Source organism: Chiloscyllium punctatum, chromosome 39 (genome assembly GCF_047496795.1).
Source record: "Chiloscyllium punctatum isolate Juve2018m chromosome 39, sChiPun1.3, whole genome shotgun sequence".
NCBI classification, from domain to species: domain Eukaryota; kingdom Metazoa; phylum Chordata; class Chondrichthyes; order Orectolobiformes; family Hemiscylliidae; genus Chiloscyllium; species Chiloscyllium punctatum.
In genome coordinates, this window is record NC_092777.1 from 67146931 (window position 1) to 67171822 (window position 24892).

General features: G+C 44.8%; 1 protein-coding gene across 4 annotated transcripts in view; it reads right to left on the bottom strand.

Annotated features, from left to right (window-relative positions):
• The window catches only part of abcc3 (ATP-binding cassette, sub-family C (CFTR/MRP), member 3), a 137525-nt gene extending 128324 nt beyond the window's left edge, over positions 1 to 9201 (bottom strand). The window contains exon 1 of one of the 4 annotated variants that reach the window (XM_072558990.1): positions 9019 to 9201. In XM_072558990.1, the coding sequence (XP_072415091.1) occupies positions 9019 to 9066 (48 nt within the window). In that variant the 5' untranslated portion in view covers positions 9067 to 9201. The remainder of the gene's footprint in view (positions 1 to 9018) is intronic. The other 3 variants (XM_072558992.1, XM_072558991.1, XM_072558993.1) reach the window with 3 other exon arrangements.
• Between the last annotated feature and the right edge of the window lie 15691 nt (positions 9202 to 24892).

A 24892-nucleotide genomic window follows, 5' to 3' on the forward strand; every position in this document is an offset into this window, starting at 1 on the left:
GTCTGAAATAAGCAAACGCTGGAGAAACTCAGCAGGTCTGGCAGCAAGTGTGGAAAGGGAAACAGAGTTAAAATTCCAAGTCCATTATGACTTTGTAAGTTATTCAGAACTCTTCTGAAGAGTCATACTGGACTTGAAACATTATTTGCTGCCAGGTCAGCCAAGTTTCTCCAGCGTTGCCATGTTTGTCCCTGAAGGTTCCTCCCCCATGGAGCTGCAATTCACCCAGAGTACCAATCAATAACAAAGCAGGATCAGGAGTAATCTAGAGCTCAAAGAGAATCAACTGCATTTGGGTGTGCTCCTGCACAAAGCAAATGTCAAAACCTGGCGTGGTCACAGCTTAAGGATGTGAAGGCAGCTGCACAGTGTACCCATATATGGAATTTCCCTGACAGCAAGGCAGACAGGCAAGGCCATGGCTATTCTGTTCATCACAGGCTATTCGACAGAGCAGGACAGCTCTGCAGAGCAGATGGAAACAGGAGGAGTGTCTCTCATGCTACTACTCAGCAGTCACTTGCCATTGTGCACATTCTGGGCCTGCAAGCTTCTCTGTCAAGATCAGAGTGGTGCTGGAAAAGCACAGCAGGTCAGGCAGCATCCAAGGAGCAGGAAAATCAACGTTTGGGGCAAAAGCCCTTCTCAGAAAGGGCATTCCCTCAGCACTGACCCTGTTCTGATATTGCAGCACTCCCTCAGCACTGAGTATTTTGTTTCATTTGAAACACTTTCAGGATGCTATTACACATTATCCCGACTCCCGATGAAGGGCTTTTGCCTGAAAATAAAAATCATATTTCCTGCTCCTCGGATGCCACCTGACCTGCTGTGCTTTTCCAGCACCACTATCTTCAGTCTAATCTCTAGCATCTGCAGTCCTCACTTTTGCCAAGTTTCTCTGTCAGTCTTCACCCAGTTCCCACTCCCACCTATTACTTGTTTAACAGGACAAGTGGCAAAAAAAAGTACTGGAGAAATTCAGCAGGTCAAGCAGCCTCTGGAGTGTTTCTTCATCAGGTGGTCGTGGAGCAGGACCATAAGACACAGGATTTATAGCAAAAGGTTAAAGAGTCATGCGGTTGAAATACATTAAATAGAATTTAGATTAAGTCTTTCATCTTTTAGAATGGTTTTGCTAGTTTTGTTTCGTTAATATCTAAATCCCAGAATTCCTTTTAAGTCACATTCTCAAGATAACTTCAGGTTTTCAACAAAGTGCGTCATCTCAGCTCAGACAATGCATTAAAGGGGAGGTTAAAGTCTGTCTGTGTCCCAATCTGGAGTCAGACTTGTTCAATTTTTCAAGTGGGATGTACAGCATCTTACATGGATTGACTAGGTTATGTATTTTTTGAGCAAAATAAAAAGAATTCTGCAAATATATATTCACCCCATAAACTTATTTGTGTGCACGCAGGAGAGATGGAGTGTGCGTACGTGGGAGAGAATGCATAGGAGTGTGTGTAAGCCTGTAAAGTAAGGGAGAGCATGATGGGGTATAAGCCTGTGAGAGGGTGAGTGCATGGATGTGTGTGCACTTCCAAATAAACCTGTTCGACTCTAATCTGGTGTAGTAATTTTTAACTCCATTCAGAATGGCCTACACAGGTTGCAAAAGTTAAGTAAACATCTTATTTTTGATTTTTATCTTGTTTGCTGCAATGTCAGAAATATCTTAAAGTATAATCACATTTTTGGTTTTCAAACTGATCAGATCTGGATGTCAGAGCAAGTTGTGTTTAACCATGAGCAATTCCGAATGCTCAAAATATCAAACACTGAAATCAGCTAAAGCTCACTACTGTGAAACCCAAGACCTTTCCCAACACTCCCTCGAGTTACGGTGTACTCCACAAGACAGTGTGGAGGAACAGAGGGATCTTGGTGTGCAGGTACATAGACCCCTTAAAATGGCCACCCAAGTGGACAGGGTTGTTAAGAAAGCATATGGTGTTTTGGCTTTCATTAACAGGGGGATTGAGTTTAGGAGTCATGAGATCTTGTTGCAGCTCTATAAAACTTTGGTTAGACCGCACTTGGAATACTGCGTCCAGTTCTGGTCGCCCTATTTTAGGAAAGATGTGGATGCTTTGGAGAGGGTTCAGAGGAGGTTTACCAAGATGCTGTCTGGACTGGAGGGCTTATCTTAAGACAGGTTGACTGAGCTCGGACTTTTTTCATTGGAGAAAAGGAGGAGGAGGAGAGGGGACCTAATTGAGGTATACAAGATAATGAGAGGCATAGATAGAGTCGATAGCCAGAGACTATTTCCCAGGGCAGAAATGACTAACACGAGGGGTCATAGTTTTAAGCTGGTTGGAGTAACGTATACAGGGGATGTCAGAGGTGGGTTCTTTACACAGTTGAGAGAGCATGGAATGCGTTGCCAGCAGTTGTGGAAGAGAGGTCATTGGGGACATTTAAGAGACTACTGGACATGCATATGGTCACAGAAATATGAGGGTGCATACATGAGGATTAGTGGTCGGCACAACATCGTGGGCCGAAGGGCATGTTCTAATGTTCTACACCTGAGCCAAATAAAGAGGAGCACTGAATGGTTAAATCCCCCACCCTGACATGACTCAGCCTGGGGCCCCAGGTGAACAGACTCAGTATCAAATTATACGCAACAGACTGATTAGAACAACAACATCTACACTTAACATACTACATTGGCCAGATCAAATATTAACTTTCCCAGTTACCAAGGAAACTCCTTTTGTATAGTGCCTTACACAAGGACAACTGGATGTTGTTTCAAAAAGAGACCCAACAACTTACTAATAATTCCAGGGTACACACCCACTATCTCCATTCAACCTAAACAGTCATTATAAAACCCAACTTCACAGCCTCAAAGTTCATGAGCACTTCACACACCATACTCTCCCCACCAGCTATATTATTTTGTAATTAGGAAACATCGCAGTCAATTTTGACATGGATAATACCATTAAAATTGGGCACACCACCCACCATGTACATGACAGGTACTCATGTGATTTGTCAATCTCATGCACCACAGGCAAGGATGCCAGAGGCATGTTATACTGGCAAGACCAGGCAGATACCACGACAATGGATTTTTGGACACCACACAACAACAGTAAGCAGGGGCATTCCCTCCCAGTCAGGGAACACTTGGTGGTCAGGGACACTCTGCCTTAGATCTTCAGGTGACTATCCTCCAAGGTGGACTTTGGAATATGCAACAAAGCAGAGGCTGATAGCCACATTCGGTATCCATGGGGATGGCCTCAACAAGAATCTTGAGTTCATGTCACTACAGGTGACCCCACTACACACACACACACACACTTTACCAGGCATACTCCCATGCTGACAGACTGACATGCGCAGACATCCCATACGGTGAATTTGCATTTGCAGAATTATATTTGCAGATACATCCTAGTTTGCTCAAAAAGCAAACAATTGGCAGGTAGTCAATCCATGTAATAGCTTTATAAATTCCTCTTTGGAAATGGAGCCAGTCTGACTCAAGACTGGGATACAGAGACTCTAACCTCACATCTTTAATACATTGTCTGAGCAGAGATGTGGCTTTTTTCTTAAAAAGAAAAACTTTGTTATCTCAAGAATGTGACTTCAAAATAGTTCTGGGATTTACATATTAATGAATTGAAACCTGCAACCCATTCTAAAAGATGAAAGACTTCACAGCAATCCAGGTTTATTCAATATATCATTTCAGTTACATGACACTGTGGTCTTTGCTATAAATTCTGTCACATAGCCCTGCTCCACAGCTACCTGTGGAAGGAACAGTGTTCTGAAAGCTTGCTTCAAATAAACATGCGTGTTGTCTGATTTTTACACTTTGTCCAACCTGTACCTCCACATCATACTTCATTGTGATTGAGGTGGAGCTAAAAGTAGCCAGTCAGGTGATGAACCATCTTTCAGGTTAAAAAAAAACTAAAATCAGATACAAACGACTTCACAGATAATCAGAGTATGACATGTATGAATATTTAAATCTACAAAACATGCTCAATGCGTCCCAAGGAAAAGCAGCAAGTTTTCTCACCTGGAATCGCTTGCAGTCAGCAAGAGCAAGGACTAGCAAACCATGCCTCGGCAGGTTGGTGGGGGGGGAAGATGGAAGAGAAAGAGAGTGGAATGGAGAACAGCAGTATTCTCAACAATCTCCAGACACTCACTCAGTTATAGCTTGTTTCACACAAGGGGCTGGGCCAAAGTTAACATAAAGAACGTTACACACAGACAGATCTATCCAGTCTGGTCCCTCATCCAGTGACACTGGCTGCAGGCCACAAGTTTTATTTGCCAAATGATTCAACAGATTCGAAGTGAGAATCAGCAAATAAAATATCTGATGCACAGTTCAAATGCCCAAGAGGAGAAAGCAGCCAACCCCTGCAGTAATAGAAATGTAAAGCAACAGCAGAATTCACAGCAGCTAACACTGCGAAACCAGACCTCCAGAGAAAATGCCTTCATGGAGTCAGTCATACAGCATGGAAACAGACCCTTCAGTCCAACTAGCCCCATCTGCCAGTGTTTGCCCCATATCCCTCCAAACCTTTTCTACTCATGTACCTATCCAAATGTCTTTAAAACATTGCAACTGTAAATGCACCCATCATTTCCTGTGGGGGCTCATTCCACACTAACTGTGGTGTAATTATGTCATCCTTCTTGTTCTTTTTAAATCCCCTCAGCTTAAAAAATGCCCCCTGGTTTTGAACGCTGTACCTTAGGAAAAATACCTTTGCTATTCCCCTTATCTATGCCCTTCATGATTTTATAAACTCCTATAAGGTCACCCCTCAACTTCCTGTGCTCCAGTGAAAAATGTCACAGCCTATCTTGACATTCAGTGTTGCCCTCTAGGCTGGTAATAACCTGCCAGGGTTAGCATTAAGAGGGTAGTTACAGTGTTGCTTACACTGTCCCAGACCATTCCACAACCCAGAGATCTTTAGAGGGAAATTAGGTGGAGGGAGAGACAAGGGAGTGTAGTGATGATGCCCTACCCAGTTCATTTTTCCTCCAGCTTTCTTGTGTTGCAATGACAACCCAAGTTCTACAATCCAGGGCACCAGGGTACAGTATTAAGTGCCATAAGTGAGAAAATATCAATCTAAGTTACTGCACTACCAAACCCAGTCAATCATTTGTCTGTATTCAATAAAACTGAATAAACAAAACTGAAGCATTTTCACTAAAAAAAAAGTCTCAGGACAGATTGAAAAGGCAATGATTATCAATAGCATGCCACAGGTAACTGTTATATAAATCAAAAATATTTTTCTGGGTACAGTAAATCTCACTAGTGAAAGAGAGTGAAATATTAACAGCAGGTATGGATAGCTCCTCTGAGCCAGCTGTCACTGAAATATTCACAAGGCTCTGTCTAATACATTACTTTACAATGACAATGGTTGCAGGTCAAGCTGACTTAAGGGAGAATCCCCATCATACAGAATGTAGAGCTCAGCAAACATGTAGGATTTAGGACTGACAGCTGAGACCTTCCCCCAACCTCAACTGTACCCCCCAGTCCCCCAATTCCATCCCTCCCTCCACAATGTTGCTTCAATCCATCCCACTTCAAGTTCATTGTCCGCAAGGCTACAGTGTAGGAGGGGGCCATTCAGCCTCTCATATTTGCACCAGTTCTCCAATGAGCTTTTCAATTTCTGCCATTCTCTAGCCTCCTTCCCATACCCTGCATGTTGCTGCTTTTCAGATAATGGTCTGGCTTTCTTTCAAAAGTCCCGACTGGACCTGCCTCACCCACATTCTCCAGCTTTGCATTCCAGATTGTAACCACCCATTGGGTGAACAAGTTTTTGCAGATTCCTTTACATCTGTGCCCTCACCTTCAATCCTTCCACAAATGGGAACAGTGTCTCCTTATCTTCTGTGATTCTGGATAGCTCTCAGATCTCCACTCAGCCTTCTCTTCAAGACAAATAGCCCCGGCGCACACGCACACAGAATTTGTACTTGCAGAATTTTGTTCAAAAACTGCACAAACCGTGTTAGATTCTGTAAATCCTTTTTTGGATTAGAATCAGTCTGAACATTGGGGCACAGACAGCCCCATACAGGGCACCTCACACCTTCAATGCATTATCTGGGCTGACATTACATTTTAAAAGTTACATTCTTAAGTGAACTTTAACAAAGTTATTGGATTTACATATATCAGAACTTAAACCAACATGGTCATTCTAACAGATGAGAGACTTAAACAACCCAGGTCCTTTTCAATTACATCACACTGCAAACCTTTTCAGCTATTACAAGGGGGCACAGCTTTAAATTAAGGGGGGGTAGATATAGGACTGATGTTAGGGGTAGGTTCTTCACTCAGCGAGTCGTAAGTTCATGGAATGCCCTGCCAGTAGCAGTAGTGGACTCTCCCTCTTTATGGGTATTTAAGCAGGCATTGGATAGGTATATGGAGGATAGTGGGCTAGTGTAGGTTAGGTGGGCTTGGATCGGTGCAACATCGAGGGCCGAAGGGCCTGTACTGCGCTGTATTCTTCTATGTTCTATGTTCTAAATTCAGTCTTAAGATCTTATACTCCACAACTACCTGATAAAGGAGCAGCACTCCGAAAGCTAGTGCTTCCAATTAAACCTGTTGGACTAAAACCTAGTGTGGAGTGATTTTTAACTTTGTACACCCCAGTCCAACACAGGCACCGCCAAATCCTGAGCAAAGGAGGTATAAAAGTTTGCAGATGACACCAAAATTGGAGATGGAGTGGAGAGCAAAGGAGGCCACCTCAGTACAATGTGATCTGGATCAGATGGGCCAATGGGCTGAGGATCGGTGGATGGAGTTTAATTTAGATAAATGTGAGATGCTACATTTTGGAAAGGCAAATTAGGACAGGACTTATACACCTAATGTTGTGGTTCTGTTTGCTGAGCTGGGAATTTGTGTTGCAGACATTTCATCCCCTGTCTACGTGACATCCTGAGTGCTTGGGAGCCTCCTGTGAAGCGCTTCTGTGAAGTTTCTTTCCTTCCCCCCCCCCCAAGAGCGTGTTGCATATATGGAATGAGCTGCTAGAGGAAGTGGTAGAGGCTGGTACAATTACAACATTTAAAAGGCATCTGGATGGGTACATGAATAGGAATGGTCTGGAGAGATTTAGACCAAATGCTGGCAAATGGGACTAGATTAATTTAGGTCTAGATTAAATAATGTCTAGTCGACATGGACAAATTGGACCGAAGGGTCTGTTTCCATGCTATACATCTCTATGACTATCTGTTCATTTAACCAGGTCCGTGTCATGCTGAAAGAACAGCACTGTCTGCCTCAAGTTTACAACATTGCTAAATTTTGTTATCAGATGCAAATATTCAAACTGTGGCCTGTATGCCAAGGTTAATGTACATCAGGAAAAGAAAGGATCCCAACAATGACCCTGAGTAATTTCACTATAAACTCCAGCACAAAGGACATTCATTAACCATTATTCACGGTTTCCCGTCACCCAGCAAATCCATGTTGCTGCTGCCTCTTATTCCAGGAGCATTAACTTTGCTCATTCAGCTGTCATGTAAAATGTCTTTTAGAACTCATGTACACCACATCAACAACACTGTCCTAATCTACTTTCTTGAATCTTTAAAAAACCATAGATTTAGTTAAAAATCAAATTTGCTGAATGCACTCAATGTTGGTTTTCCTAAATTTGAAACATTGCCCTATTACTTCTAGAAAGTTACAGCCCATTGAATTAAACAGGCTAGGCTGTATTTTGCTCGAAATATCCTAGCATCCTTTTTTGAACAAGGGCATAAAGTTTTCAATTCCCAAGTCTTCTTCCGTTACCTCTGCATCTAAGGAAATTATTGCTAGTGCTCCTGTGATTTCCACTTTCACTTCCCTCGATATCCTTGGTTGCATCTCCTCTAGTCCTCATGCCTTATCAACTGGAAGGACAGACAACTTACCCAATAACACTATTGAATATCCTATTTTAAATCAATTTTAAAGACTTGTAGCAATTGAATTAATTCTGCTTTTTTTCCCTCCAGCTGGCACTGCACCTTCAGCTTTAGCAAGATGCAAATACTTCAGCTGTGCCCATTGCCCTTTTTGCCATCAGTAAATCAGCCCCACTTTTTCTTTTGCTATTTGTATACCTGCAGAAGATTTTGGAATATCCTTATGCTAGCTATCAACCTCTTTCGAGACTCCTTTGTTGCTGCTCTTATTTATCTTTTTTATATCATCCCTCTGTAGTCAGATTTTCAAACATATTTTCTACCCGATGTGTCAGACTTTAGTTCTCTACTTTATCAAGTGTCATAACCCACAGTGCTATGGACTAAATACAGTATTAGAAAGTATGATGGCAGAATGGCTCATTTTTAGGCCATCAGACACGATAGGCCAGGTAGCCATTGTGTCATTAACATCCTCCAATTTCATGTTAACTCATACATGTTTCATCATTCCAGGAGTTGAGTTTATTTTCCCTTTTAATGAAAAATGACTTGAGGAGCAATCTTCAGCTCCAACTACATGGCCCAGATCCATTCTTACCTCATTGAAGTTGTCTTCCCTACAGTTTATTATTTGCCATTCATTTCTTCCAAACTCTACTCCATCACTCCCCACACTGTTTTCTGATCTATCCCCACCTCCCCAATACCCCAGTCTCTTTGTTGCACCTCAGTCCTCTCACTATCCCTCCAACCTCACTGCACCTCCAGTCCATTGACAGCACCAGCCCTTATTGCACCCCATCATATTACAGCCCCTCTAGGACCCTCAGGATTCCCCCCCCCACCCCCCCATACTTTCTCATTGACATCCACTCTCCTCATCTCCCTCACCCAGACCAACAATTACTCCTTCAATCCCCTCACTGCATTACCCCACTCTTCAATGACCCAGTGCCCTCATTACTCCTCAACCCCCTCCATCTCCATCCCCCCCCCCCCGCCGGTCCCTCAGGGTAACCGCCACAATATCGAGACTGAGCCTCTTACCCAGAGCCGGGCCGGCCTCCCGGACTCACTGCCACACAGCCACTCCATGCTGTCTGAGGGAATCAGACTCAGAGCCGAGTCCCTGTACGACAACACCCTGACAGCGGAGAATCGGACTCCCGCTCCCGGATTTATGTTATAGTCCGCCCCGGGAATACGGTCAGCCCCACCCGCACAGGACACGCCCACACACTGGCCCTGCCCCCAGAGCTACCTGACCCATACATTGGCCCCGCCCCCAAAGCGCTCTTTGCACACAGGTCACGCCCACACGATGGCCCCAGTCCAGGACCACGCTCACGCGCACACACAGGCCCCACCCAGATACTGGCGTTACCCTCCCCCCCCCCGCCGCCAATAACGCACACAGGCCAGACTCACACACTGCACTCACTTCCCGCCAAAACACTAGCCCCGCCCACACGCTGACTCCACCCACCCGCACGGTTCCGCCCCCAGACGTTACGCACTTTCCGCGCACCCACGGGCCCAGCCCACACACAGACCCTGCCCCCAAGACATCACTCACCAACAAACCCTCACACACTGACCCCGCCCACGCACGAGAATGCCCCGCCCATCCAATGGGCCCGCCCACGTTGGCCACGCCCCCTGTTTGAGGAGGTGGCCCAGCATCTCTTGGTGTTGTGTGATTTTTAACTTTGTCCACCCTAGTCCAACGCCGTCTCCTCCAAATCATAATCCTGGCAACATCCTTGTAAATCTTTTCTGAATCCTTTCAAGTTTCACAATATTTTTCCGATAGGAAGGAGACCAGAATTGGATGCAATATTCCAACAGTGACCTAACCAATGTCCTGTACAGCTGCAACATGACCTCCCAACTCCTGTGCTCAATACTCTGACAAATAAAGGAATGCATACCAAACACCTTCTTCACTATCCTATCAACCTGAAACTCCATTTTCAAGGCACTATGAACCTGGAATCCAAGGTCTCTTTGTTCAGCAACACACCCCAGAACCATTCCGTTAAGTGTATAATTCTTGCCCTGATTTGCCTTTCAAACATGCAGCCCCTCACATTTATCTAAATTAAACTCCATCTACCACTCCTCAGCACATTGGCCCATCTGATCAAGATCCCGTTGTACTCTGAGGTAACCTCCTTCGCTGTCCACCTCACCTTCAATCTTGGTGTCATCTGCAAACTTACTAACTATATCTCCTATGTTCACATCCAAATAATTTAGATAAATGACAAAAAGCAGACCCAGCACTGATCTTTGTGGCACACCACTGGTCACAGGCCTCCAGTCTGAAAAGCAACCCTCCACCACCACCCTCTGTCTTCTACCTTTGAGCCAATTCTGTATCCAAATAGCTAGTTCTCCCTCTATTCCATGAGATCTAACCTTGCTCTCCAGTCTATCATGAGGAACCTTGTCAAACACCTTATTGAAGTCCATGTAGATCACATCCACTGCTCTGCTTCATCAATCCTCTTTGCAACTTCTTCAAAAAGACTGAATCAAGTTCATGAGACATGATTTCCTACACACAAAGCCGTGCTGACTATACCTAATTAAGTCCTTGCCTTTCCAAATACGTGTAAATCCTGTCCCTCAGGATTCCCTCCAACAACTTGCCCACTGCTGACGTCAGGCTCACTGGTGTATAGTTCCCGGGCTCTACCTTACACCTTTCTTAAATAGTGGCATCTCATTAGCCAACCTCCAGTCTTCCAGCACCTCACCTATTGATGATACAGGTATCTCAGCAAGGGGCTCAGCAATCACTTCCCTAGCTTCCCACAGAGTTCAGTGGATTTATCCACTTTTATTCGTTTCAAGACATCCAGCACTTCCTCCTCTGTAATATGGACATTTTCAAGATATCTCCATCTATCTCATTCTATATCTTCCATGTCCTTTTCCACAGTAAGAACATTTAGTATCATTTAGTATCTGCCCCATAGACTATAGACCAGTGAGCCTGACGTCGGTGGTGGGCAAGTTGTTGGAGGTGTACCCGAGAACTCTGTGGGGAAGCTAGAGAAGTGATTGCTGGGCCTCTTGTGGAGATATTTGTATCATCGATAGCCACAGATGAGGTGCTGGAAGACTGGAGGTTGGCTAACGTGGTGCCACTAGTTAAGAAGGGTGGGAAGGACAAGCCAGGGAACTATAGACCAGTGAGGCTGACGTCGGTGGTGGGCAAATTGTTGGAGGGAATCCTGAGGGATAGAATGTACATGTATTTGGAAAGGCAGGGTCTGGTTACGGATAGTCAACATGGTTTTGTGCGTGGGAAAACATGTCTCACAAACTTAATTGAGTTTTTTGAAGAAGTAACAAAGAGGATTGATGAGGACAGAGTGGTAGATGTGATCTATATGGACTTCTGTAAGGCGTTCTACAAGGTTCCCCATGGGAGACTGGTGAGCAAGGTTAGATCTCACGGAATACAGGGAGAACTAGCCATTTGGATACAGAACTGGCTCAAAGGTAGAAGACAGAGGGTGGTGGTGGAGGGTTGTTTTTCAGACTGGAGGCCTGTGACCAGTGGAGTGCCACAAGGATCGGTGCTGGGTCCTCCACGTTTTGTCATTTACATAAATGATTTGGATGTGAGCATAAGAGGTAGAGTTAGTAAGTTTGCAGATGACACCAAAATTGGAGGTTTAGTGGACAGCGAAGAAGGTTACCTCAGATTACAACAGGATCTTGATCAGATGGGCCAATGGGCTAAGAAGTGGCAGATGGAGTTTAATTCAGATAAATGAGAGATGCTGCATTTTTGTGAAAGCAAATCTTAGCAAGACTTATATACTTAATGGTAAGGCCCTAGGGAGTGTTGCTGAACAAAGAGACCTTGGAGTGCTGGTTCATAGCTCCTTGAAAGTGGAGTCGCAGGTAGATAGAATAGTGAAGAAGGCGTTTGGTATGCTTTCCTTTATTGGTCAGAGTATTGAGTACAGGAGTTGAGAAGTCACGTTGCACCTGTACAGAAGATTGGTTAGGCCATTGTTGGAATATTGCATGGGAAGGATGTTGTGAAACTTGAAAGAGTTCAGAAAAGATTTACAAGGATATTGCCAGAGTTGGAGGATTTGATCTATAGGGAGAGGCTGAACAGGCTGGGGCTGTTTTCCCTGGAGCATCGGAGGCTGAGGGATGACCTTATAGAGGTTTATAAAATCATGAGGGGTATGGACAGGATAAATAGACAAAGTCTTTTCCCTGGGATGGGGGAGTCCAGAACTACAGGGCATAAGTTTAGGGTGAGAGGGGAAAGATATAAAAGAGACAAAAGAGATAAAAGGGCAACTTTTTCACACAGAGGTGGTACGGATATGGAATGAGCTGCCAGAGGATATGCTGGAGGCTGGTACAATTGCAACATTTGAAAGGCATCTGGATGGGTATATGAATAGGAAGGGTTTGGAGGGATATGGGCCGGGTGCTGGCAGGTGGGACTAGATTGGGTTGGGATATCTGGTCGGCACGGACAAGTTGGACCAAAGGGTCTGTTTATGTGCTGTACATCTCTATGACTCTATAATTGCATGACATTGTAATCTTTTGCTATAAATTCTGTGTGTTATGATCCTGCCCCACTAGTTACCTGATGAAGGAGCAGTGCTCTGAAAGCTAGTGCTTCCAAATAAGCCTGTTGGATTATAACTCGGTGGTGGGTGATTTTTAGCAGATACATGGGAACACCACCACTTGTAAGTTCCCCTCTAAGCCACTCACCATCCTGACTTGGAAATATATCACCGTTCCTTAATTGTGTAGAATCAGAATTTTGGAATTCCCTCCCTAAGGGGAGTGTGAATCAACCTACAGCGTATGGGATGCTGCAGCACAAGCAGACAGCTCACTATCACCTTCTCAAGGGCAACTAGGGATGGGCGACACATGTTAGCCAGCCATTGATGCTACCGTCCCAAAAGTTGAACTGAAGATGGCATGGGGCAGGGTGACACTAGGCACATGGACACACATGATGGCCTCAGAACCATAAATTGGTCACTTGATACACAAGATGGCTGCCGGACCCAATATGGAGAGAGACAGCAGTGGAAACACAGATACTGCTTAGGAGAACCTGGATGCCAGCACAATGCACTCACAAATGAGTTGTTTAGTTTAAGGTGTGTAGGAGAGAGAATACATATGAGTAATGTATAATGCCCATCGAAATGTCTGGGTCCAGGCAACACCTTTGATAGAAATGCTAACACTTTGATATGGATTCAATACAAAGTGCTAATAGCCAGGGCTGCAATAATTGTCCTTCTCAGGAAGAGTGATTAGCACCCATTACTGCAGCAATAGACTTCCGTGAGACATTGAAACTAACAATGCCTGCGCTGAAACTGACAATGACCGCGCTGAAATTAACAAAGGCTACGCTGGAACTGACAATGACTGCAATGATTCTAAAATGTTTGCAATAAACAAACCATGTTACAAAGACAATAACCTTATTACTAATCTATTTTCTTACAAAATGTAAAAAAATTATCTTGACATGTCGTCTGAGTGGAGAGAATACGCGCAGCTGAGCACTGTGCTGTTGGTATCTTTCTCTCCCCGGAGCTCCGGTATTTTCTTGTACAATAAACTCTGTCGTTGAACCCTGACTCTGCCTCCGAGGCTGCTGATTTTCCCCACAACAATTGGTGCTGTGAGCAGGGATCTTATTACTGGTCCCCTGGTTGAAGGCCACGATCGGGGTGGGCCGGGTAAGAACCAATTTGTACCTGCAAACGGGAAGACACAGTTTAAAAGGTATCACCAATTGTAATGTTTGCTTTGCTACAGTACTGAGTTAAAATGTTTTTGTGCATGTCTGTGGAGAATAAGTGTTATCTGTATTAACTGTTGTAAGAATCTGCTGCTTGTGCTGAAACAGCCAGAGGACAAGGTAGTGCCTGTCTCAAAAACTGGCTGTTTAGATGGGCAGCCCTGCTGTGTGAAGGTTGGGATTTGAAGTGGGAATTGAGGCACCAAGAACACGAGGAGTTGTGAAGAACAAGTGGCAAAGTCAGGCAACATTGGACTCTGTAGGGGTAAAAAAATGCAAAGTCCAGTTAGATTTAAGTTAAAAGTTGGGTGCTGTCTGTACTTGTAGTTTCCAATGTGGTGAGGCAGAGGAGCTAATCACTCTGACCAAGAGCCAAACCTCAGTGGAGCACATGTTACCAAGGTGGACACTGTGAGTAACCGTGATACCCTGTCAGTCCATAGTAGAACGACAGAACTGGAATAGTTGCAGTGGCCGGGAGGGTAAAGAGTCCCACCAGTAGAGAGCACACTGGGCTAGAGGTAGGTTTCTGGGCCTATCGGGAGGTGTTGGGTCAGTAGAGGTGGCTGAGACGGTAGAGGAGTCCCGGTAGAAAGCACACCTTGCTAGAAGACTGCAACGGCCATACAGACAGTGCTGGGACAGTATTATTGGCCAGGGGGTAGAGAAGTCCCCACTGGTTAGGAACGCCTTACTGTTGGTGGTATCCGAATCTGCTAAATGGCAAATCAAAGTTTTAAGGGGGATACTGCAAGTTCCCTTATTGAGAAATACAAGGCAGACAGACAAGTGCTGACAGAGGAAATGAAGAAGTGTGGTTGGGATCCATCCCAGACATTAGCACAACAGAGAGTGTGGATAGATAAACAGAAATGGAATAAAACTAAAATGATAGGGGTAATGTTAATATGCCAATTAGCAGGCCTAATTGAACAAGTGAGTGCCTGCACGAACAGGTGGAGAAAGGACCAGGAACAAGTTAAACAGCTGGAGGATAGAATACAAGAGTTGGAGCAGGAGTTAAGGAGCACAAACATTCACACCTGGATTCGCTTCCTCCTAAAAAAACTTATCCTCCTGGGAGAGTTTAAGGACAGAGTTGGTTGTGACTCTGATGCCTGGAGAGGAACCAGGACAAACAGGATCTGAAAAGAGATAAACAGGGTGTGAAAATCCAATGTCAATAAGATCCTGGAGCAGAATTACATCATTCGGCTTATCAAGTCTGCTCTGCCATTCAATGATGAATGATGTTTCTCGACTCCATTCTTCTGCCTTCATCTTATAACTATTTTTCCCTTACAAATCAAGAACCAATTTATCTCTATCTTAAGTATACTCAACGACTTGACCTCCACATCCCTCTGTAGCAACGAGTTTCACAGATTTCCCACCCTCTGGCTGAAGAAATTCCTCTTCATCTCAGTTCTAAAGGGTTGTCCCTTCACCCTGAAGCTGTACCCTCGGGTCCTAGTCTTTTCTACTCATGGAAACATCTTCTCCATGCCCACTCTCTCCAGGCCTATCAGTATTCTGTAAGCTTCAATCCTTCAATCCTCATCCTTCTAAACTCCATCGTGTACAGATCCAACTATTCATCAAAAGACAAACCCTTCATCCCCAGGATTATTCTTGTAAAGGTCCTCTGGAACCCCTCCAATGCCAGCAGATCCTCTTTCAATAGAATTTGTTCCTTCGTGATAGCGAGGCAAGGAATAGGGAAAGACAGCAGCTGAACACGTGGCTGCAAGGGTGGTGCAGGAGGGAGAGTTTCAGGTTTTTGGATAAATGGGGCTCATTCTGGGGAAGGTAGAACTTGTGCAAACAGGACGGTCTTCTCTTGAACCAGAAGGGTACTAATATCCTAGGTGGGAAATTTGCTGGTGCTATTCGGGTGGGTTTAAACTAGATCAGCAGGGGGATGGGAACCGGAGGTGTAGTTGCAGTGCACTGGAGGATGAGAGTAAGAAGGACAGGGACAGGATTTCAGGATCACAGGAATATGCTGGCAGACAGCGAAGTGGTTTGAAGTGTGTCTACTTCACCGCCTTAAGTATCTGAAATAAGGTAGGTGAGCTTACAGCATGGATAGGTACCTGGGACTTCGATGTTGTTGCTATTTCGGAGACATGGATAGAGCAGGGTGAGGAATGGATGTTGCAGGTTCCAGAGTTTAGATCTTTCATTAAGAACAGGCAAGGCGTTGAAAGAGGGGGCGGTGTGGCCTTGTTAGTCAAGGATAGTATAACGCTGGCTGAAAGAACTTTTGATGAGGACTCGTCTACTGAGGTGGTGTAGGCTGTGGTTAGAAACAGGAGAGGAGAGGTCACACTGCTTGGAGTTTTTTTATAGGCCTCCGCAGAGTTCCAGGGAGGTGGAAGAGAGGATTAGCAGAATTATTCTGGGTAGGAGTGAAAGGAACAGAGTAGTCATTATGGGGGGCTTTAACTTCCCCAACATTGACTGAAAATGCTATAACTCTAGTATGGTGAACGGATCAGTTTTTGTCCAATGTGTACAGGGGGTTTCCTGACACAGTATGTCGAAGGGCCGACAAGACGGGAGGGCACATTAGATCTGGTGCTCGGTAATGAATCAGGCCAGGTGTTTGATTTAGTTGTAGGAGAGCACTTTGGAGAGAGTGACCATAATTCAGTTATATTTAGTTTAGCGATGGAAAGGGATGGGTACATGCCACAGGTCAAGAGTTATCGATGGGGCAAAGGCAATTATAATACAATTAGACAGGAATTAGGATGCATAGAATGGGGTAGCAAAATGCAGGGGATGGGGACAATCGAAATGGTGGAGCTGGTTTAAGGAACAGATATTGCATGTCATTGATAGGTATGTCCCTGTCAGGCAGGGAGGAAGTGATAAGGTAAGGGAACTGTGGTTTACTACAGAAATTGCATCTTTTGTTACGAAGAAGAAGGAGGCTTATGTGTTGATGAGGCAAGATGATTCAGATAAGACCATAAGACCATAAGACATAGGAGTGGAAGTAAGGCCATTCGGCCCATCGAGTCCACTCAATCATGGCTGATGGGCATTTCAACCCCACTTACCCGCATTCACCCCGTAGTCCTTAATTCCTCGAGACAACAAGAATCTATTGATCTCTGCCTTGAAGACATTTAGCGTCCCGGCCTCCACTGCACTCTGCGGCAATGAATTCCACAGGCCCACCACTCTCTGGCTGAAGAAATGTCTCCGCATTTCTGTTCTGAATTTACCCCCTCTAATTCTAAGGCTGTGTCCACAGGTCCTAATCTCCTCACCTAACGGAAACAATTTCCTAGCGTCCACCCTTTCTAAGCCATGTATTATCTTGTACGTCTCTATTAAGTCTCCCCTTAATCTTCTAAACTCCAATGAATACAATCCCAGGATCCTCAGCCGTTCCTCATATGTTAGACCTACCATTCCAGGGATCATCCGTGTGAATCTCTGCTGGACACGTTCCAGTGCCAGTATGTCCTTCCTGAGGTGTGGGGACCAAAACTGGATACAGTACTCCAAATGGGGCCTAACCAGAGCTTTATAAAGTCTCAGTAGCACAATGGTGCTTTTATATTCCAACCCTCTTGAGATAAGTGACAACATTGCATTCGCTTTCTTAATCACGGACTCAACCTGCATGTTGACCTTTAGATAATCCTCGACTAGCACTCTAAGATCCCTTTGCACTTTGGCTTTACGAATTTTCTCACCGTTTAGAAAGTAGTCTGTGCTTTTATTCTTTTTGCCAAAGTGCAAGACCTCGCATTTGTTCACGTTGAATTCCATCAGCCATTTCCTGGACCACTCTCCCAAACTGTCTAGATCCTTCTGTAGCCTCCCCACTTCCTCAGTACTACCTGCCTGTCCACCTAACTTTGTATCATCTGCAAACTTCGCTAGAATGCCCCCAGTCCCTTCGTCCAGATCATTAATATATAATGCGAACAGCTGTGGCCCCAACACTGAACCCTGCGGGACACCACTCGTCACCGGATGCCGAGGTTCATTCTGAAAATGAACCTTTTATCCCAACTCTCTGCCTTTGGTTAGACAGCCAATCCACAATCCATCCCAGTAGCTCACCTCAAACACCATAGGCTCTCACCTTGCTCAGCAGCCTCCTGTGTGGCACCTTATCAAAGGCCTTTTGGAAGTCTAGATAGACCACATCCACTGGGTTTCCCTGGTCTAACCGACTTGTCACCTCTTCAAAGAATACTAACAGGTTTGTCAGGCATGACCTCCCCTTACTAAATCCATGTTGACTTGTTCTAATCAGACTCTGCTCTTCTAAGAATTTAGAAACCTCATCCTTAATGATGGATTCTAGAATTTTACCAACAACCGAGGTTAGGCTAGTTGGCCTATAATTTTCCATCTTTTGTCTTGATGAGGCGATGGAGAGTTACAGATCAGCTAGGAAAGATTTAAAGAGAGAGTTAAGAAGAGCAAAGAGAGGACACGAGCAATCTTTAGCAAATAGAACAAAGGAGAACCCTAAAGCTTTCTATAGGTATGTGAGGAATAAAAGGATGATTACGGTAGGAATAGGACCAAACAAAGACAGAAGTGGGAAGTTGAGTGTGAATCCTGTGGAGATCGGAGAGTTGCTAAATGAACATTTCTCATCAGTTTTCATTCAGGAAAAGGAGAATATTGTAGAGGAGAAGAATGAGGTACAAGATATTAGACTAGAAAGGATTGAGGTTAGTTACGAACAGGTGTTATCAATTCTAGAAGGAGTGAAAGTAGACAAGTCCCCTGGGCCTGATGGGATTTATCCGAGGATTCTCTGGGAAGCTAGGGAGGAGATAGCAGAGCTTTTGGCTTTGATATTTGAGTCGTCATTGTCTACAGGTTTGGTACCAGAGGACTGGAGGATTGCAAATGTTGTGCCCTTATTCAAGAAGGGCAGTAGAGATGACCCAGTTCATTATAGACCAGTGAGCCTTACTTCTGTTGTAGGAAAGGTTTTGGAAAATATTATAAAATATAAGATTTATAATTATCTAGCAAACAACAATTTGATTTCAGATAGTCAACATGGTTTCGTCAAGGTAAAAACAATGACTGCAGATGCTGAAAACCAGATTCTGGATTAGTGGTGCTGGAAGAGCACAGCAGTTCAGGCAGCATCCAACGAGCAGCGAAATCGACGTTTCGGGCAAAAGCCCTTCATCAGGAATAAAGGCAGTGAGCCTGAAGCATGGAGAGATAAGCTAGAGGAGGGTGGGGGTGGGGAGAGAGTAGCATAGAGTACAATGGGTGAGTGGGGGAGGAGATGAAGGTGATAGGTCAAGGAGGAGAGGGTGGAGTGGATAGGTGGAAAAGAAGATAGGCAGGTCGGACAAGTCCGGACAAGTCAAGGAGACAGTTACTGAGCTGGAAGTTTGAAACTAGGATGAGGTGGGGGAAGGGGAAATGAGGAAGCTGTTGAAGTCCACATTGATGCCCTAGGGTTGAAGTGTTCCGAGGCGGAAGATGAGGTGTTCTTCCTCCAGGCGTCTGGTGGTGAGGGAGCGGCAGTGAAGGAGGCCCAGGACCTCCATGTCCTCGGCAGAGTGGGAGGGGGAGTTGAAATGTTGGGCCACGGGGCGGTTTGGTTGATTGGTGCGGGTGTCTCGGAGATGTTCCCTAAAGCGCTCTGCTAGGAGGCGCCCAGTCTCCCCAATGTAGAGGAGACCACATCGGGAGCAACGGATACAATAAATGATATTGGTGGATGTGCAGGTGAAACTTTGATGGATGTGGAAGGCTCCTTTAGGGCCTTGGATAGAGGTGAGGGAGGAGGTGTGGGCACAGGTTTTACAGTTCATGCGGTGGCAGGGGAAAGTGCCAAAATGGGAGGGTGGGTCGTAGGGGGGTGTGGACCTGACCAGGTAGTCACGGAGGGAACGGTCTTTGCAGAAGGCGGAAAGGGGTGGGGAGGGAAATATATCCCTGGTGGTGGGGTCTTTTTGGAGGTGGCGGAAATGTCGGTGGATGATTTGGTTGATGCGAAGGTTTGTAGGGTGGAAGGTGAGCACCAGGGGCGTTCTGTCCTTGTTACGGTTGGAGGGGTGGGGTCTGAGGGCGGAGGTGCGGGATGTGGACGAGATGCGTTGGAGGGCATCTTTAACCACGTGGGAAGGGAAATTGCGGTCTCTAAAGAAGGAGGCCATCTGGTGTGCTCTAAAGAAAGGGCAGGTCGTGTCTCACAAACCTCATTCAGTTATTTGAGAAGGTGACCAAGCATGTAGATGAGGGTAGGGCAGTTGATGTGGTATATATGGACTTCAGTAAAGCCTCTGATAAGGTTCCACATGGTAGGCTGATGGAGAAAATGCAGAGGCATGGAATTGAGGGTGATTTAATAGCTTGGATTAGAAACTGGCTTTCTGAAAGAAGGCAGTGAGTGGTGGTTGATGGAAAATATTCAGCCTGGAGTCCGGTTACTAGTGGTGTGCCACAAGGATCTGTTTTGGGACCGCTACTGTTTGTCATTTTTATAAATGCCTTAAATGCAGGCATAGGTGGATGGATTAGTAAATTTGCAGATGACACTAAAGTCGGTGGCATAGTGGACAGTTTGGAAGAATGTTACAGGTTGCAGGGGGACTTGGATAAACTGCAAGATTGGGCTGAGAGGTGGCAAATGGAGATCAATGCAGCTAAATGTGAGGTGACTCACTTTGGGGAAGAATAACAGGAAGGCAGAGTACTGGGTCAATGGAAAGATCCTTGGTAGTGTGGATGTGCAGAGGGATCTTGGAGTCCATGTACATAGATCCCTGAAAGTTGCCACCCAGGTGGATAGTGCTGTTAAGAAGGCAAACGATGTGTTAGGTTTCATTGGTAGAGGGATTGAGTTCCGGAGCCGTGATGTCATGCCGCAACTATACAAAACGCTGGTGTGGCCGCACTTGGAATATTGTGTACAATTCTGGTCCCCATATTTCTGGAAGGATGTGGAAGCATTGGAAAAGGTGCAGAGGAGATTTACCAGGACATTGCCTGGTCTGGAGGGAAGGTCTTATGAGGAAAGGCTGAGAGACTTGAACCTGTTCTCATTGGCAAGAAGAAGGCTAAGAGGGGATTTGATAGAGACATACAAGATGATCAGAGGATAAGAGAGGGTAGACAGTGCAAGTCTTTTTTCCGAGGATGATTACTTCAGCGTGTACGAGGGGGCATAGCTACAAATTGAGGGGTGATAGATTTAAGACAGATGTCAGAGGCAGGTTCTTTACTCAGAGAGTGGTAAGGGCGTGGAATGCCCTACCTGCCAATGGAGTCAACTCAGCCACATTAGGGAGATTTAACCAATCCTTGGTTAAGCACATGGATAATGTGGGATAGTGTAGGGGGACGATCTGAGAATAGTTCACAGGTCGGTGCAATATCGAAGGCTGAAGGGCCGGTTCTGAGCTGTATTGTTCTATGTTCTATGTTCTAAATTTGATTGAGTTCTTTGAAGAGGTGTCAAAGAAGACCGATGATTTTGTCTACATGGACTTTAGCAAGTCACACAATAGACTGGTCAGTAAGGTAACTTTATAAGGGGCACAAAATTGCTCACAATATTCCAAACGCAGTCTGACCAGAGCCTTATACAGCCTCAGGAATACATCCCTGCTCTTGTATTCTAGCCTTCGTGAAGTGAACGCTAACATTGCATTTGCTTTCTTAGCTGCCAACTGAACCTGCATATTAACCTGAATAGAATCCTGAACTAGGACTCCCAAGTCCTTTGTGCTTCAGATTTCCAAAGCCATTTACCATTTAGTCACAGTCTATGCCCCTATTCTTCCTACCAAAGTGCACAATCTCTCACTTTCCCACATTGTATTCTTTCTGCCACTTCTTTGCCCATTCTCCCAGCCTGTGTAAGTCCTTCTGCAGCCTCCTGCTTCCTCAACACAACTTCCACCTATCTTTGTGTCATCTGCACACTTTGCAACAATACTCTCTGTTCCTTTGTCCAGATTGTTAATGTCTGATGTGAATAGTTGTGATCCCAACCCTGATCCCTGTGGAACTGCACTGGTCATTGGTTGCCATCCTGAAAAAGATCCCTTTATCCCCACTCTCTGCTTGCTGCCAATCAGCCAATCCTCTCTCCATGCCAGTACCTTGCCCCTAACACCACAGGTTCTTATCTTTAGCAGCCTGCTGTGCAGCACCTTGTCAAAGGCTTTTTTGGAAATCCAAATAGATCACATTCCCTGGCTCTCCTTTATCCAACTTGCCTGTAGCCTCCTCAAAAAATGTTAACAGATTTGTCAGGCATGATCTCCATGGAGTCCTCCTGCTGACAAAGTGCATGGCCTCATTATAACTCACTCCCTCTTCCACCAAAAGAAGAAATGTGAAATCACATGGAGACATCCTAAATCCATTCAGCATGCTTGCCTTCATTGCTCAAACCTTTGAGTATAGGAGTTAGGATGTCATATTGAGATTGTACAGGACATTGGTGAGACATCTTCTGGAGAACTGAGTACAGTCTGGGTACCCTGTAATAAGAAGGATATTGTTGAACTGGAGAGGGTTCAGTGAAGATTTACCAGGATGCTGCTAGAAATCGAGGGTTTGAATTATAAGGAAAGGCTGGATAGGCTGGGACCTTTTTCCCTGGAGTGTAGGAGGTTGAGGGGTGGCCATATTGAGGTTTATAAAATCATGAGAGGCATGGATAGGGTAAATAGCAAATATCTTTTCCTGAAGGTGAAGGAGTTCAAATCAAGAGAGTGTATTTTTAAGGTGAGAGAAGAAAGATTTAAAAGGGACCTGAGGGGCATTTTTTTCTCAGAGGGTGGTTTGTATGTGGAATGACCTATCAGAGAAGTGATACATTCAGGTACAGTTACAACATTTAAAAGACATTTGGACAGGTATATCAAGAAAGGCTTAGAGGAATACGGGTCAAATGCTGGCAAATGGGACTGGATGAGTTTAAGATATCTAGTCAGTATGGATGAGTTGGACTGAAGGGTCTGTTTCTGAGCTTTATGACTCAAAGGACCAGCAGCTGTACTATACATCAGTGTCAGATTATCGGGTTTGAGCACTGTCATCTTGTGGAGGAGTTCAATGAAAGGAATGTTGAAATATGTGACCTCTTGGGAAAAAAATACGAGCAGCCTTCACTGCCTTGCATAAGCCCCTTACATCACATGTCGAGCAGGCTGTATTTCAATAGCTCAAGGCTGATCACCAAAGACAAATCCAAAAGAATCATGAATACATGAGTTAGGAACAGGAGTAGGCCATTTGGCCTCTCTAGCTTGCTCCACCATTTAATGCTGGTCTGATTGTGGCTTCAAATTCACTTTTCTTCTTACTTCCAAAAATATTTGACTTTTTTGTTAGTCAAATACTATCCACTTCAGCTTTAATTATATTCAATGAATCTGCCTCCACTATCCTCTGGGGAAGAGAGTTCCGAAGATTCACAACTCTGAGTGAAAAGAAGTCTCCTCATCTCAGTACTAAACAGGAGATCTTTTATTTTTAAACTGTGCCGCATTTTAAACTTCTACATTTGCAGTTCCCTGCAGGATCTTACCTGTTTCAATAAGATCACCTTTCATTCTTCAAAATGCCAACGGATACAGGCCCAGCAGTTCCAACATTCCCTCATAAGATACCGCACCCCCCCATCCCAGGTCTTAGTCAAGTGAGACGTCTCTGAGCTGTTTCATCATGTATACAGAACTCAAGATGTGGCCTCACCAATGCTCTACACAACAAACTAAATATTTTTGTGTCAAATTTCCAACAATTCAAAGTGGGCTGTAAGAGTTGCTTTTCTTTTGAGATTTCAGTGCTGGAGCTAATTTCCTCGATTTCTTGGACCAGTAATTACTTTTGTTACAAGTTTTTGCTTTGTTTTTGGAACTTCAAAACTAGGATCAAAAACAATAATACTTTAAACGGGAGGAAAGAGAGAGTTCAGGAATTTCCAGAGAGGCCACGTGGGAGGTCCCAGAACAGCTAGAGTTCATCAAAAACATCTTGGCAATTAAACCTAACCTCTGGCTGGCTGTGGAGTTACCAGCATCTCTGGATATCCGAGTTAGGTCTAAGAACAACAAACTGTGAAATTCCTGGCTGAGCTTGGGAAGACATCTTTAAGAGAACTGCTCTCGGCTGGAGATCAGTGAAGTGATATATAAAACATAAATTTTAAAGTGTTATTTTTTAAATCTACAGTGAATAGGGTGAGGTTTTACATGTGTTCCGGTTCCAAGTGGTTGATTGTGATAGGAAACTCTCGAGAGCCACAGACAGATGCTTCTGTGACCAACAGCGAGACATCAGAATGGTGTGTTTCCTCCCTGGTGGCAGGATCAAAGATATCTCGGAGAGGGTGCAGAATATTCTCAAAGGGGAGAGGAACCAGCAGAAGGTCATTGTACACATCGGAACCAACAACATAGGAAGGGAAAAGGACACAATTCTGAGGAAAGAATATAGGAAGTTAGGCATTACTTTAAAAAGGAAGTCCTCAAGGGTAATAATATCTGGATTACTCCCAGTGCCACGCGCTAGTGAGGGCAGAAATAGGAGGATAGAGCAGATAAATACATGGCGGAGGAGCTGGTGTAAGAGGCAATGATTCACATTTTTGGATCAGTGGGATCTCTTCTTGGGTAGTAGCAACCTGTATAAGAAGGACAGGTTGCACCTGAATTGGAATGGGCCTTCTAGAGCTACTCGGGTGGATTTAAAATAATAAAGGTGTGTGTGTGTGTGTGTGGGGTGGGGGGGGGGAGCGGGGAGGTGGAGTGGGGGTGGTGGGGATGGTGGTGGTGGCTGGTGACCTAAAGATGTAGTGAGAAAAGAGGCAATCTGAGACTGATACAGTGGGAAAAGGAGCAAGTCAAACAGTCAGGGCAGCCAGGAACAAGGCAGAGAATGAGGTTAGACTGGTAAATCAAACTACATTTATTTCAATGCAAGAGGTTTGACAGGGAAGGCAGATGAACTCAGGGCATGTTTGGGAACATGGGATTGGGATATCATAACAATTACAGAGACATGGCTCAGGGATGGACAGGACTGTCAGCTTAATCTTCCAGGGTATAGATGCTATAGGAAGGATAGAAAGGGGGG